Genomic DNA, 13,407 nt, shown 5'->3' on the forward strand with positions numbered 1-13,407 from the left:
ACAGACACACACACACACACACACGTATACACACTCACACAACCCAGGCTGTTCCCATTGGCAAAGAGAAGATTGAGAGGAGACTTGATCGCGGTGTTTAAGATCGATACAGGTCTGGAGAGAGTGAATCCAAAGAAAATGATGCCATTGTCAGAACTGTAGCGTGTATAGCTTTTGGTCTCCTTTCTTAAGGAAAGATCTCCTGAAAACAGATACATTTCAGAGAAGGTTCATTTGACTAATTCTTGGGATGAAAGGGTTGTCTAATGAGGAAAAGTTGAGCAGCTTTGATCTATCCCATTGGAGTTTAGCAGAAGAAGAGGTGATGTATTATACTCTCTGAGGGGGACTGGACAGGGCAAGTGCTGAGAAGAATCTAGAACCAAGGAGTAAAGAGGAGACAGAGGAGTAAACACCTCCTCTCCCAGTGGATTGTACCCTTTTGGAATTCTCTTCCACAGTCAGCATTGAAGGCTGGGTCATTGAATATATTCCCAGCCGAGTTAGACAGCATTGGAGTCAAGGTTCACAGGGAGAGGGAAGATAGTGGAGTTAGGACCTCAATTAGTTCAGCCCATGGTCCTACAGACCTGTGGAGTCTTCTCCTGCTCCTATTTCTCATGGCCCGACGAAGGGTCAAGATCCAGAGGGAAGTGAGGCAAGGTGATTTGTAGAAGAACCAAAGATAGCCTGATGGAAAATTGTTTGTGAATACACGGCTTGAAAGGACGGTGGAGGCAGATGTAACTGTGTCTTCCAAAAGGGACCGAAAGGAAGGAGAAAATTGGGTCGTGGAGAAAGAGCAGGGGAACGGAATGAGCCAACTTGGCCTTGCAGAGAGCCAGCACAGGCTCATTGGGCCAAATGGCCTGCTACAGTATCGGAGCATTTTATCCCCCACACTTCGATTTGATGAAAGAGCATGGCATCCTGCAGTGCGATAAGCTCCTTTAATAATCACCATCGAAATGAATGTTTCGTACCTTTACTGACAGGGTGTTGGCCACAATCCCATCCACAGTGGTCTCAGTGAAGGGGTCAAAGTGCTTGTCTGTCCGTCTCATGAACTCTGGTTTCAGGCGGAAGCCACTTTTCCCATTGTGTTCAAACATCCCCATGTTCAGTTGCATAGCCAGATCTGTGTACATTGTTCAACAGAAAAAGGACTTTTATTTCTCAACACATTCATGATTTAACAGCGTATCAGGTTTGTGCAAGCCAAATTCAACCCCAGGATGCTCACTATAAACAAGGGCGAGTTGGGGGATCTGTTCACATTTTATCATGACAAAGAAAAGTTAGTGAGGGCTGAAAACTGTTTCACGTTCTCTGATATTTCCAGTCTCTCCACGGTTCATGAGGGAGCTCATGCAATGTGCAGGAACCAGGTGGTTTCCTCATTAACCCGTTTGAGTATGATATCTTCGGAGCAGGTAGGACATAGAATCATAGAGGAATCATAGAATCCCTACTGTGCAGGTAGAAGCCATCCAGCCCATCAAGTCTGCATTGACCCTGCGAAGAACAGCCCCCCTTATCGCCATAATCCCACATTAACACGTTAGCCCACCCAACCTCCACATCCCGGGATACTGTGGACAATTTAGCATGGCCAATCCACCTAGCCTGCGCATCTTTGGACTGTGGGAGGAAACTGGAGCACCCGGAAGAAACCCACAAAGAAACGGGGAGAATGTGCAAACTCCACACAGACAGCCACCCGAGGATGGAATCAAACCCAGGTCCCTGGCGCTGTGACGCAGAAGTGCTAACCACTGAGCCACCATGACGCCGACCTGAACCTGAGGCTCCTGGCCCAGAAATAAGGACACTACCACAGCAGCACAAGGTCCTTGAAGGAACCAGGTGGTAAATATTTTTTACTCAGCATGTCAGAGATGTTATGGCACACTCTGGATCAGGCCAGACTTGAAGACAGGCCTCCTGGCTCGGAGGTAGGGACACTACCACTGAACACAAAGGTGCTAAAGGAATGGTGTGGTATCTAACACTGGCAACAATCTTGCACCTGTCAGGTTCAGATTTGCACGTCATCAGGCAACGTTTATCTCACTCGTGTAGGTGCATCGTACGTTCAGCTGCAATCAGGAGTGGAAATGTGCTGCCCTATCATTTTCTTTTCTGAAACCTTAGTGAGATGAATGTGGTGCACTTGGTAGGGTCCATACCTCTGGACCAGGAGCTCTGGGATCACGTTCTGGCCGCTGGGGAGGCCGAATTCATAATGTGCCCTAGCATTTTGGTTCTCGGCCTGGAAATTATTCAGATGCGTTGACGGTGAACAGGAGGAGCGGGCAGCTTTTCCTCTGAGCCAGCCTGTAGTGGCCGTTCAAAGTGGCTGGTCTCTTATTCTGAGGTTATGATCCTGAGTTCCTGGCTTTCCAACCAAAGAGATTATCCACTCAGCATCCACCCTGTCAACCCTTCTTTAAAAAAAAGCGGTAGATGTTTGTGATACTCACCCAACGTCTGGAAGTTCAGAGCTACCAGGTGACATCCGGCATTCCAAAATACCTGAGGCATGTAGTTTGAGGAATCCACTCGTGTTCCCTTTGGATAAATGCGGCTCAGCTGCCTCTTGTTGTACCTGGAGAGTGTTTGCTAAGGAAGGCTGCAGGGAAAATGAAGGCCTTGTTCCAAATGGAAGCGCGGACATTAAAACCAATGAAATGACCGTGAAATAACCAACAGGAGAACTGGTGGGCTTCCATCGAGTAGGAGCAGAAAGACAGGCAAAGATCATTCAGCCCTTCAGGTCTGAACTACTATTCAAACAATAACAAGGCTAATCTCTACCTTAATCTGCCTTGAAGTGATTTCCTTTCATACTGTTATTGAGGAAAAAATATCCATCAAGCAACTCCAGACTTAACTTTATTAAGTGTTTGGAGGGGTAGGGGCAAACACAGGCAGGTGGGACTGGTTTAGTTTGGGTTTATGGTTGGCATGGACTGGTTGGACCAAAGGGTCTGTTTCCATGCTGTGTGACTCTATGGCCAAGTGAGCTAGCAACCACAGCTTCTTGTGGGAGAGAGTTCCATAATTCTACGGATCTTTGCAAGAAGAGGTATTTTTGTCTTTTCTCTTAAATAGCCTAGCTTTGACATTGAAGTTATGTCTCTTACGTATCTTTATCCTAGATTTCTTGACAGTGGCAAATGTCTTTTTTTCTCTTTATATTGATAAATTCCTTTCAAAATCTTATCAATCTTCAATCAAATCAGCCCCCTCCCCAGCCTTTTACATTCCCAGAAATACCAGCCCAGACCTGGATAATAGTATAATGTAGGGTACGCAGGGTAGTTTGATCTTAGTAGGATAATAGGTCGGCACAACATCGTGGGCCGAAGGGCCTGTACTGTTCTATGTTCTGTGTAGTATGAGCAGTCACTCCTTTATGCCACGTAAACATGGGAACACAATGATCTGCAAATTCACCTCCAAGCCACTCACCGTCCTGACTTGGAAATGTATTGTCATTCCTTTAGTGCCACGGGGTCAAAATCTGGGAATTTCTCTCCCCAGCAGCACTGTGGGAGTCCTTAAAGACACATGGACTGAAGCAGTTCACGAAGGCCACTCACCAACCCTTTCTCAAGGTCAGTTAGGGTTTGGGAATAAATTATGCGCATGTCCTGTGAGTGAATTAAGAAAAAGTAGGCATTCTCTGCACATCACTCAGGCTATCACTGGCTACCAATTGAATGGAGTATTGTTCGGAAGCGTGGCTTTCCCCTCTGACGATCCTAGGACAAAAGGAATATTTTGCTGACAAAAAACACTCCGGGAGTATTTCGTCAACATTCGTTCATAGGATGCAGGTGTCACTGGTGAGAAATTTATTGCCCATCCCTAATTGCCCAGAAGACAGTTAAGGGTCAACCACATTGCTGTGGGTCTGGAGTCACATGTAGGCCAGACCAGGTAAGGATGGCAGTTTCCTTCCCTAAAGGGCATTAGTGAACCAGATGGGTTTTTACAACAATTGATTCATGGTCATCATTAGACTCTTAAGTCCAGATTTTTATTGGATTCAAATTCCATGGCATTGAAGCAGGGTCCCTAGAATATTCCCTGAGTCACTCGATTAATAGTCTAGCGATAATAGCATTAGGCCATCACCTCTCCTCCTGGGTCATTTAAATCCATAAAGCATGGGTACAAATTAATTTAAAAAGAGCATTCTGGCAAATCCCAGCTGCACTCCTTTCAAGGCCAATGTTTCAAAACAGCGTTAAACTCCCTTGTCGGGCAACTTATAAGACTCTAACACCAAGTTCTCCAATGCTGTACTGTTCCACAAAGAGTGGATCTTGGACTTTGCACATAATCTAGAAGACGACTCATTCCATGGATTACCACCTTGCTGCCATGCAGAGAGTCGAGTGTTCTGTTGATCCCGAGAGCGATGCTATCATGAGTTCCCAACTCCTGGCAGGGTCACCCATGACAGTAAGGTCAGACGAGAGGAAACTGCAGTCCAAAATAAGCCCTTAACAACGATCCCGGGGGGGGAAGTATTCACGTGATACCAATGACAGCTGATGTGCAACAGCATTTCCCTGTTAAGAGACATCGGAATAACGCATTTACCTGGACTTCCCGGGAACATGTGCCAAATGTGTGGTGGAGGATATGGCACTAGGATCAGGCTCATTAGCCACACAAGGATCCACAGAACCCATTACCAATAACATGGAATTTCTTAGGAGGACAATCATACTCATTAACAACTGATTGGCACTGCTGCTGGCATTGGGAGAAAAACTGCTGAGATGCCAAGGCTGGTATGGGGCGCAGTAGGAATGCTGCCCGGCCAAGCAAGATGGCTAACCTGAAAATATGATCCTTGTCAAAGTGGGTCATCCTCCATCGCATCATCAGTGAATTAACTGGGTGCCACAATTACAAGAGAGATGGCTAACATTGGACTTTCTCTCCCTCTCGCAGAAGTGTTAAAGCAAAAAAAAACCTCTTTGCTCAATTGCAGTTGGGTTCGGTTGGCAAGATGATGGACGGTTGATCCAGTATAATGCAGTATGGTGTCTCAGTGATTAGCACTGGTGCTGTTCGATTTCAAACTGCTTGCGTGGAGTTTGCGCTTTCTCAGTGCGTCTGCATGGGTTTCCTCCGGGTGCTCTGTTTCTCCGTCCACAGATGCCGCTGAATTTCTCCAGCACTTCTGGCTTCTCTGGTTTTGTTTTACAATGGGAGAGTTTAATCAATGACAACTTCAGCCTTCAGTAGTCAAGAAGGAACAACAACGCCTCTTCTTCCTCAGGAGACTAAGGAAATTCAGCACATCCATTAGGACCCTCACCAACTTTTACAGATGCACCATTGAAAGCATACTGTCCGGGTGCATCATGGCCTGGTATGGCAACTGATCTGACCAGGACTGTAAGAAACTAGACAGAGTTGTGTGCACAGCTCAGACCATCACGGAAGCCAACCTCCCATCCATGGATTCCACTTACACTTCTCATTGTCACAGAAAGGCTGCCAACATCAAAGACCCCTCCCATCCCGGTGATGCTCTCTTCCAACCTCATCCGTCAGGCAGAAGATATAGAGGCTCGAGCACACGCACCAAAAGGTTCAAGTACAGCTTCTTCCCTGCTGTTTTTAAGCTTTTGAATGGACCTCTCTAACTCTAATATTGATCTTGCTTTGTGCACCTTCTGTGCAGCCATAACCCTGTATTCCCTCGCTCTGTCTAAGCACCCCACGATATGTATGTCCTTGATTGCTATGATCTGCTCATACTGCTTGCAAAACAAAAATTTTCACTGTACTTAGGTACGCACGACGACAGTAAATCAAATCAAATCCTCTAAAGAGTACACGGTACAGAGCACTCGGAAGTCTATGCCTGTTGACGATGACCTCTGGTTGCAGAAGGATAACCTGGAAGCCTCAACAGCAGTCTGCTCAAGCTGAGACAACAAATTCATCAGCTCATATCCCAGATGTACCTGCTCCAACATCTTATGAATGCACGATAAATATCTGCTCTTCCTTTTGAAATGAATTTCCCTCTCAGTGTTGCCCAGCTCTGAAGATTGCTTCAACTTAATAATAGGAGCAACTTGGCTTCTGTAAACAACTCAAAAAAACTTCAAACCTAGTTATGGAGTCAGAGATGTCTGCAGCACAGGAAAAGGCCCTTGGGGTCTGTCCCAGTCAAAAACAAGGTGAAGTCACAAGTAGACAGGGTAGTGAAGAAGGCATTTGGTACGCTTGCTTTTATTGGTCAATGCATTGAGTATAGGAGTTGGGAGGTCATGTTGTGGTGGTACAGGACATTAGTTAGGCCATTTTTGGAGTGTTGTGTGGAGTTCTAGCCTCCCTGCTTTAGGAAAGATGTTGTCAAACTTGAAAGGGCTCAGAAAAGATTTACAAGGATATTGCTGAGGTTGGAGGGTTTGAACAAAAGGGAGAAACTGAATAGGCTGGGGCTATTTTCACTGGGGTGTTGGAGACTGAGGGGTGACCTTATAGAGATTTATAAAATCACGAGGGACATGGATAGAGTGAATAGACAAGGTCTTTTCTCCACAGTAGGGTAGTCCAAAACCAGAGGGCATAGATTTAAGGGGAGAGGGGAAAGATTTAAAATGGACCTAAGGGACAATGTTTTCACACAGAGGGTGGTGTGTGTATGGAATGAGCTGCCAGAGGAGGCGGTGGAGGCTGGTACAATTATAACATTTAAAAGGCATCTGGATGGGTATTTGAATAGGAAGAGTTTAGAGGGAATGGGCCAAATGCTGGCAAATGGGACTAGATTAATTTAGGATATCTGGTTGGCATGGACGAGTTGGGCCGAAGGGTCTGTTTCCGTGCTGTACACCTCTAAGTACCTAACTATTCTAGTCTGATTTTCCAGCACTTGGCATCGCAACTTCTCGTCTAAATATTTCTTAAATATGATGAGGGTTTCTACTTTTACCACCCTTACAGGCAGTAAGTTCTAGAGTCCCACCACCTTCTGGGTGATAATATTTATGCTCCTCTGAAATGTTAACTTTTGTTTCTATCTTCCAACAGGGGGTAGTCATCTGCCCTGCTGAATATTTCCAACACTTTCTCCTTAAATTAACTGTTATCTTTGATTTCGGTGAAAGCGAAGTATCTAACAATCAAGGTGGGCCTATAAACTATGCTCCTACAAGTGCGCAGGCCAGAATTAATTTCCAGAAGTTAAAACGGGAGTTGCCAGATGTAATTTACAAACTGATCAGCATTTCAAGTTGTGCAGGAAGATGCGTTCCGATTTAGGTTACTTTTCAACAGTTAAGCGACAAAAAAAATTATTCGTATCAGTCTTGCTTCTTGTCCATTGCTTGCATTTCTTAAGGGACAGCGCCACTGAGTGGTGATGGTCTGAATGAACAGCTCTGGGATTTTATCCGCAAAAACATTTTCTTCCTTGCTCAAAGTAAACAAAGTATGGGTACTGAATTGCAGTAGCAACACCCAGATACAGAGTGTGAAGATGTCATTCAAACGAGAAACCGTGTATTATCAATTGAAATACCCTTCATTCCCCAACTCATGATTAAAAGGAAAAACTTACACTTATATAGAGTCTGTCTCAACCACTGGTCCTCCTTACAGTTGATAAAGTACTTTTTGAGGTGTAAGCAGTAGACAATTTGCACACAAACAGCAAATAACAATGACAGGATAATCTAGTTCTTGTGATGTTGATTGGGTGATAGACATTAGCCAATCCCCTGCTCTTCATCGAAATAGGGGAGTCTTTTATGCTCAGTTGAGAGTGCAGAGCAGGCCTTAGTTTAAAGTCTCTCTGAAAGGCTACACGTCCGACAGTGCAGCACTCCCTCAGTACTGTGTAGGAGTCACAGTTTTGATTTTAGTGTGTCAGAGCCTGGAGTGGGGTGATGGTGCTACCAGTGGTAGCATCACTAGGTCAATCTTGCACAGGCCAGGCATGATGTCCCAGCACCGCACGGGTGGAATCTGAATTTGGTTAATGAAAAGTCTGGAGCTTAAAGCTAGTCTCAGTCAGGGTGACCCTGGTTTGGAAAAGAAAAACATCTCATTCACCAATATTTTTTTTGGGAAGGAAATCTGCCATCCTTACCTGGTCTGACCTAAATGATTCCAGAGTCACAGCAATAATGAAGACTCAACCCTCTGAAATAGTCAATTCTAAAGGTAAAGCAAGAGAAAGAAATCCTAACAAAAAGACTTGAAACAAACAAGAATCTATTCAATTCATAACATGTGGGGTTTTTTTAAAATATTGTCATTAATCTTTTTGTTTTAAATGGTTTACCATCTTGTTTGAGTCAAAATGTCACACGGTGCCTCCTGAGGCTCTGGCAAACCTCTCTCTATGAAATAAAATGGCACCGAATTACTTGGAACAAATGGTGGGAAAGGTACAGTCAGTATGTGCTGAAAGGATACTCCACAAACTCAACAGGAGATTTAGTCAGCTGCTCCAGAGCCTTGGTCTCCACAAAGGACGACATCTCGAAACTCTTGTTGTTCTCTACAAGCGAAAAGCAGAAATATCCGATAATTCACCCCACTTCCATCTATCACAGGTGGTTAGTGTTTTGGCTTTAAGAAAGCTGGCTGGCACAGACACTGAGATAATTCAAGCCTGATTTTTATTGTTCTTGGCGCAGGGAAGCTTTATGCTCTGGAGTAAGATCGAATCAAATGGAGGAATGCAAGATCGTCTTGTAAACTGGGGTGGGTGCTGAGTTGGGGGGGAACTGAAACACACAAGAACATTTCGCGGCCTTGAAACCCAAGGCATGTTATCCTGCCCACGGTCCTTTCCTGAGCTGGCAGTGAGGAACCCTGTTGACGTGACACCAATAAAACCTTTTGTGAGAGGGAAGGGAAATGCTGCCAACAATTTTATTATGTGACCAAGAGTTAGCAGAGTAATAGATTAAGGAAAAAAAACCCACTTGTATTAATTTCTAAATCAATGGGAAACATAGAAAATAGGTGCAGTAGGCCTTTCGACCCTTTCAAGCCTGCACTACCATTCAATATGATCATGGCTGATCATGCAATTTCAGTATCCCACTCCCACTTTCTCCCCATACCCCTTTATCCCTTTAGCCACAAGGGCCACGTCCAGCTCCGTTTCGATTACCCCAAACCCATTGATCCCTTTAGTTTCCTGCAGTACAGAATTCCACAAGCTCACAACTCTGAGTAAAGAAATTCTTCCCCATCTCAGTCTTGAATGGTTTACCCCTTATTCTTAGACTGTGACCCCTCAGTTCTGGACTTCCCCAACATCAGGAACATTCTTCCAGCATCTAGCCTGTCCACTCCCATCAGGGCTTTATATGTTTCGATGAAACTCCCCCCTCATTCTTCTAAATTCCAGTGAGTACAAGCCCACTCGATCCAATCTTTCTTCATACGTCAGGTGTGCCACCCTGGTAACAAATGTAAATGTCACAAAAATGTAAGAATAAAAAATACTTTGATGTGTTCCATCAATAATTACCCCATGAGTATTTCAACAAGACTTTAGTGTCTTTTATTATTGTGGGGTGCAAAAAGTCTGCTTTGGCTCTAACTAAACCAATCTTCATCCTTATAATGTCATCGTCACAACATACCTATTCATGTGCCATCTGCAAATTTAGTCACCACATCTTCACTCCCCTCATCTATGTCATTGTTATAAACTGCAAAATGTCAAGGCTCCAGCACGGATCCCTGAGTTAACACCCCCGCCCACCCTGCCACAATCTGCACAAGTGCCATTACTGTGATTTTCCCAGTCAGCAAATCTTCTGTCCAAGCTAGTCTGCTAGCCTTCACACCATGACCTCCTGCTTTGTGCAATAAGCTTTTATGTGGAACCTTCTCAAATCCAAGTTGCGTACTTCACTAGGGCTTCCCTTTATCCGCAAATATTCAAAGAATTCCAACAAATTGGTTAAACGTTTCTTTTTCACAAAATACGCTGATCCTTCCCAATTCCCTTGTGTGCTTCCAAGTGCCCAGCTTTAACCTCCTTCAGCTTCTTGAGTGTTGTTGGAGCTGCACCCACCCAGGCAAATGTCAAGATCCTGACTTGTGCCTTGTCGATGGTGGACAGATTTTGGGGCATTAGGAAGTGGGTTACCCACCACAGGATTCCTCGCTTCTGATCTGTTCTTGCAGCTGCAGCGTTTATATGGCTAGTCCAGTTCAGTTTCTGGTCAATGGTAACTCCCAGGATGTTGATTATGGAGGGTTTGGTGATGGCAATGCCATTAAATGTCAAGGGGCAATGGTTAGATTCTGTCGTGTTGGAGATGCTCATTGCTTGGCACTTTTCAACTTAAATCTGGATATTGACCAGGTCTTGCTGCGTTTGGACTTGGACTGCCTCAGTATCTGAGAAGTCATGAACTCACACCTGGATGATGAGTCCAGGCATTAAGATTACTAATCCAGGAACAGAGCAATTTTGCTTACTAATAAATCTGAATAAGCAGTTTCTCAAGGAATTCAGAGAAACCTTCTACAGTTGCCTCTCTCTGATTGCCTGCCCATGCACCAACATTGAGATAACCTGAATTTCAACTTGGGCCATATGCGGATTAGGAATTGAGAATCTTTTTATGATGAACTCTTTCACAGGAAGGCAAGGCCACCACCATTTCCCATCTTTAATTACTTGTGAGAAGATGAGCTACCTTCATGAACACAACTGAACGTCTTGCTTGGGCACTTCAGGGGGCAGTCAAAGGTCAGTCACTGCTATGGGGTCTGCAGTCACAAACATGGGGTCAGAATAGGTGCACGGTGGCTCAGTGGTTAGCACTGGTGCCTCACAGTGCCAGGGACCCTGGTTCGATTCCAGCTTCAGGTGACTGTCTGTGTGGAGTTTGCACATTCTCCCCACGTCTGTGTGGGTTTCCTCCGGGTGCTCCAGTTTCCTCCCGCAGTCCAAAGATGTGCAGGCTAGGTGGATTGGCCTTGCGAAATTGCCCCGTAGTGTCCAGGGATGTGCAGGCTGGTTAGGTTATGGATAGAGTGGGGATGGGGGTTTGTTCTTCAGAGGGTCAGTATGGGCTGAATGGCCTGCTTCCACTCTGTGTGTATTGTATGATTTGTGACTGCAGATTTCCTTCCTTGAAGAGCATCAGCAGTTGGGTTTTTAATGTCAATCTGCTGGTTATACAATCCCCTCTATGAGGCAAGCTTTTCATGAGAAATTGATTGAATTCCTGTGTGTCTCAAGCCTGTGCAGTATTGGTCTAGGATTGCTAGCTCAGTAACATAACCTCTGTGCAGTTATGCTCAAAAATCTCAAACAAAACCAAAATGTCGTTATTACTCTGATAATTCCCAAAAGGTGGCTCAGTGTGAACGGTAACAAACCTCAATCCTCTTTCTACTGTGAGTTACTAATATTGCTGGTGTGTGACTGTAGGAGAAGGCAATTTTATCTACAGCGTTAAGAAGTCAGCCGAGCCTGAGAATGTAAAACCCTTTATTTGCCTCATGAATCACATGCTCTAAAGTCAGAAAAGTGTGGCAATCCTATCTAATTCCCAATAAAGGATAACTCTATCCTTGGAAACTGTGGCTCATTGTCTCATACCAGTACTCTTAGGTCTGACATTACACAGACTCCAATTATCCGTGGTTAATCTTCACCCTGAAGCTAGTGAGACTCAAAGGCTTAGCATATTTGGCCCATGTGTTCCTGGTTCAGTAGAGATAGAGAAAGAAATGATTAAAAGCTAACTCACACACAAGGGATAGTCAATATAATGGGTACTGTTTATAGTCGGGCTATGTGATTGTAAACTTTGGAATCATATTATCATGTCGACTCTTTGAGGATTGTGCTTATTTACAAAGAACAGTCAAATCAAAGGGTAACTGCATATTACATATACATATGTCCCTTACCAAAACTAAAGTGAGATGCCCCTTCTGCAGAATACATCTCACGGCATAAACCCATTAATAAACTGGTCAACAACATGCTTCTCCATAAGGACACAGTTGGCAATCCAAATGTCCTCTCACCATGGATTAACACCGGTCAACTTCTCAAAATTAGTTATGGGCCAATGGCAAGTAAAAATAGCCACTCACTCTGATGATGCAGCCCAATGATAAAACAATGCTAGACTGAAGGCATTCTATATTCACATAGCCCGACTATAAACTTTAAATAGCCTAAAATTTCCTTTAATCTTCTGACTTTCTGGTTCCAGGCAGTCACACAATTAATCCTTCGCAATCCAGTAATGTCCAAATGTCCATTTTTCAGTTCTCATAATCCACAAATAAAGTGAAAAGATAGGATTGTTGGATATTCCTACATAAAGGCTGTTTTTAGAGGCAGTATACTGAGCCATTGTACACTTCCAACGACAAAATCGTTGGTCTGTTTCTGGTTAGTTTCTTGACTGGAATAACAAAGATCTCCTGATGCTGCCTGGAAGCATCTCCTATCAAAGAGGAGAGTGGATATCGTTGAAGGGCCTGGAGGAGATTACAACAAAAGGGAAAGGGAAAGGCCTTGGTTTCACAAACAAGGGTGTTCCTTGTGATAGTGCATTGAACATTCTGACAATTCTCTGGGTAAAGAAGTGTCTCCTCAATTCTTTAATTGGATTAATTTCAACTGCATGACAACATGGAACTCAGTGGCCTCAAGACAATGGAGACAGTTCGGGATACTCTGCAATATGTAACTTGCTGGATAAAAAGTCACTCACTCTTAGCCACCTCAAAGGACTCAAACTTCACCGGCTGTATGTAGGTAACCAGGTTGGACATTTCCTCTGTGGCATTCGCTTCACATCCAGCGGTCCCCTGTAAGTACAGGCCAACAAAACTTGTTTTAAACATGCTGTTGATACTGTGTTTCGAGCTTTGTAAGGTCGGTCCAGCAAGTGAACACAATAGGTGAGCTTTTAGCCTTAAAGCATGTCCATACAAATGGTGAAAACGTGTTAAAGAAAGACCTGCTTCAGCATAGAGATAGTAAGAACTGCTGACGCTGGCGTCTGAGATAAAACAGTGTGGAGCTGAAGGAAGATGAGAAGGTGTAGAGCTGGATGAACACAGCAGGCCAAGCAGCATCAGAGAATCAGGAAAGCTGACGTTTTGGGCCTAGACCCTTCTTCAGAAATGGGGGAGGGGAAGGGGGTTCTGAAATAAATAGGGAGAGAGGGGGAGGCAGATACAAGATGGATAAAGGAGAAGATAGATGGAGAGGAGACAGACAGATCAAAGAGGCGGGGGTGGAGCCAGTAAAGGTGAGTGTAGGTGGGGAGTTAGGGAGGGGATAGGTCAGTCCAGGGAGGATGGACAGGTCAAGGGGGCAGGATGAGGATAGTAGGTAGGAGATGGGGGTGGGGCTTGAGA

At 44.6% G+C, this 13,407-nt stretch overlaps 1 protein-coding gene across 1 annotated transcript in view; it reads right to left on the reverse strand.

The window, feature by feature from the left end:
* Nucleotides 1-13,407, reverse strand: part of LOC109930283 (1-phosphatidylinositol 4,5-bisphosphate phosphodiesterase beta-1-like) — a 601,524-nt gene that overhangs the window by 106,793 nt on the left and 481,324 nt on the right. Inside the window, exons 14-17 of the mRNA XM_048600897.1 lie at nt 12,756-12,852; nt 8,461-8,545; nt 2,484-2,608; nt 984-1,138 (exon numbers count right to left, since the gene is read on the reverse strand). Of these exons, the coding sequence (XP_048456854.1) occupies nt 984-1,138; nt 2,484-2,608; nt 8,461-8,545; nt 12,756-12,852 (462 nt within the window). The remainder of the gene's footprint in view (nt 1-983; nt 1,139-2,483; nt 2,609-8,460; nt 8,546-12,755; nt 12,853-13,407) is intronic.

The sequence above is a fragment of the Rhincodon typus genome, chromosome 9 (genome assembly GCF_021869965.1).
Source record: "Rhincodon typus isolate 14 chromosome 9, sRhiTyp1.1, whole genome shotgun sequence".
Lineage (NCBI taxonomy): Eukaryota > Metazoa > Chordata > Chondrichthyes > Orectolobiformes > Rhincodontidae > Rhincodon > Rhincodon typus.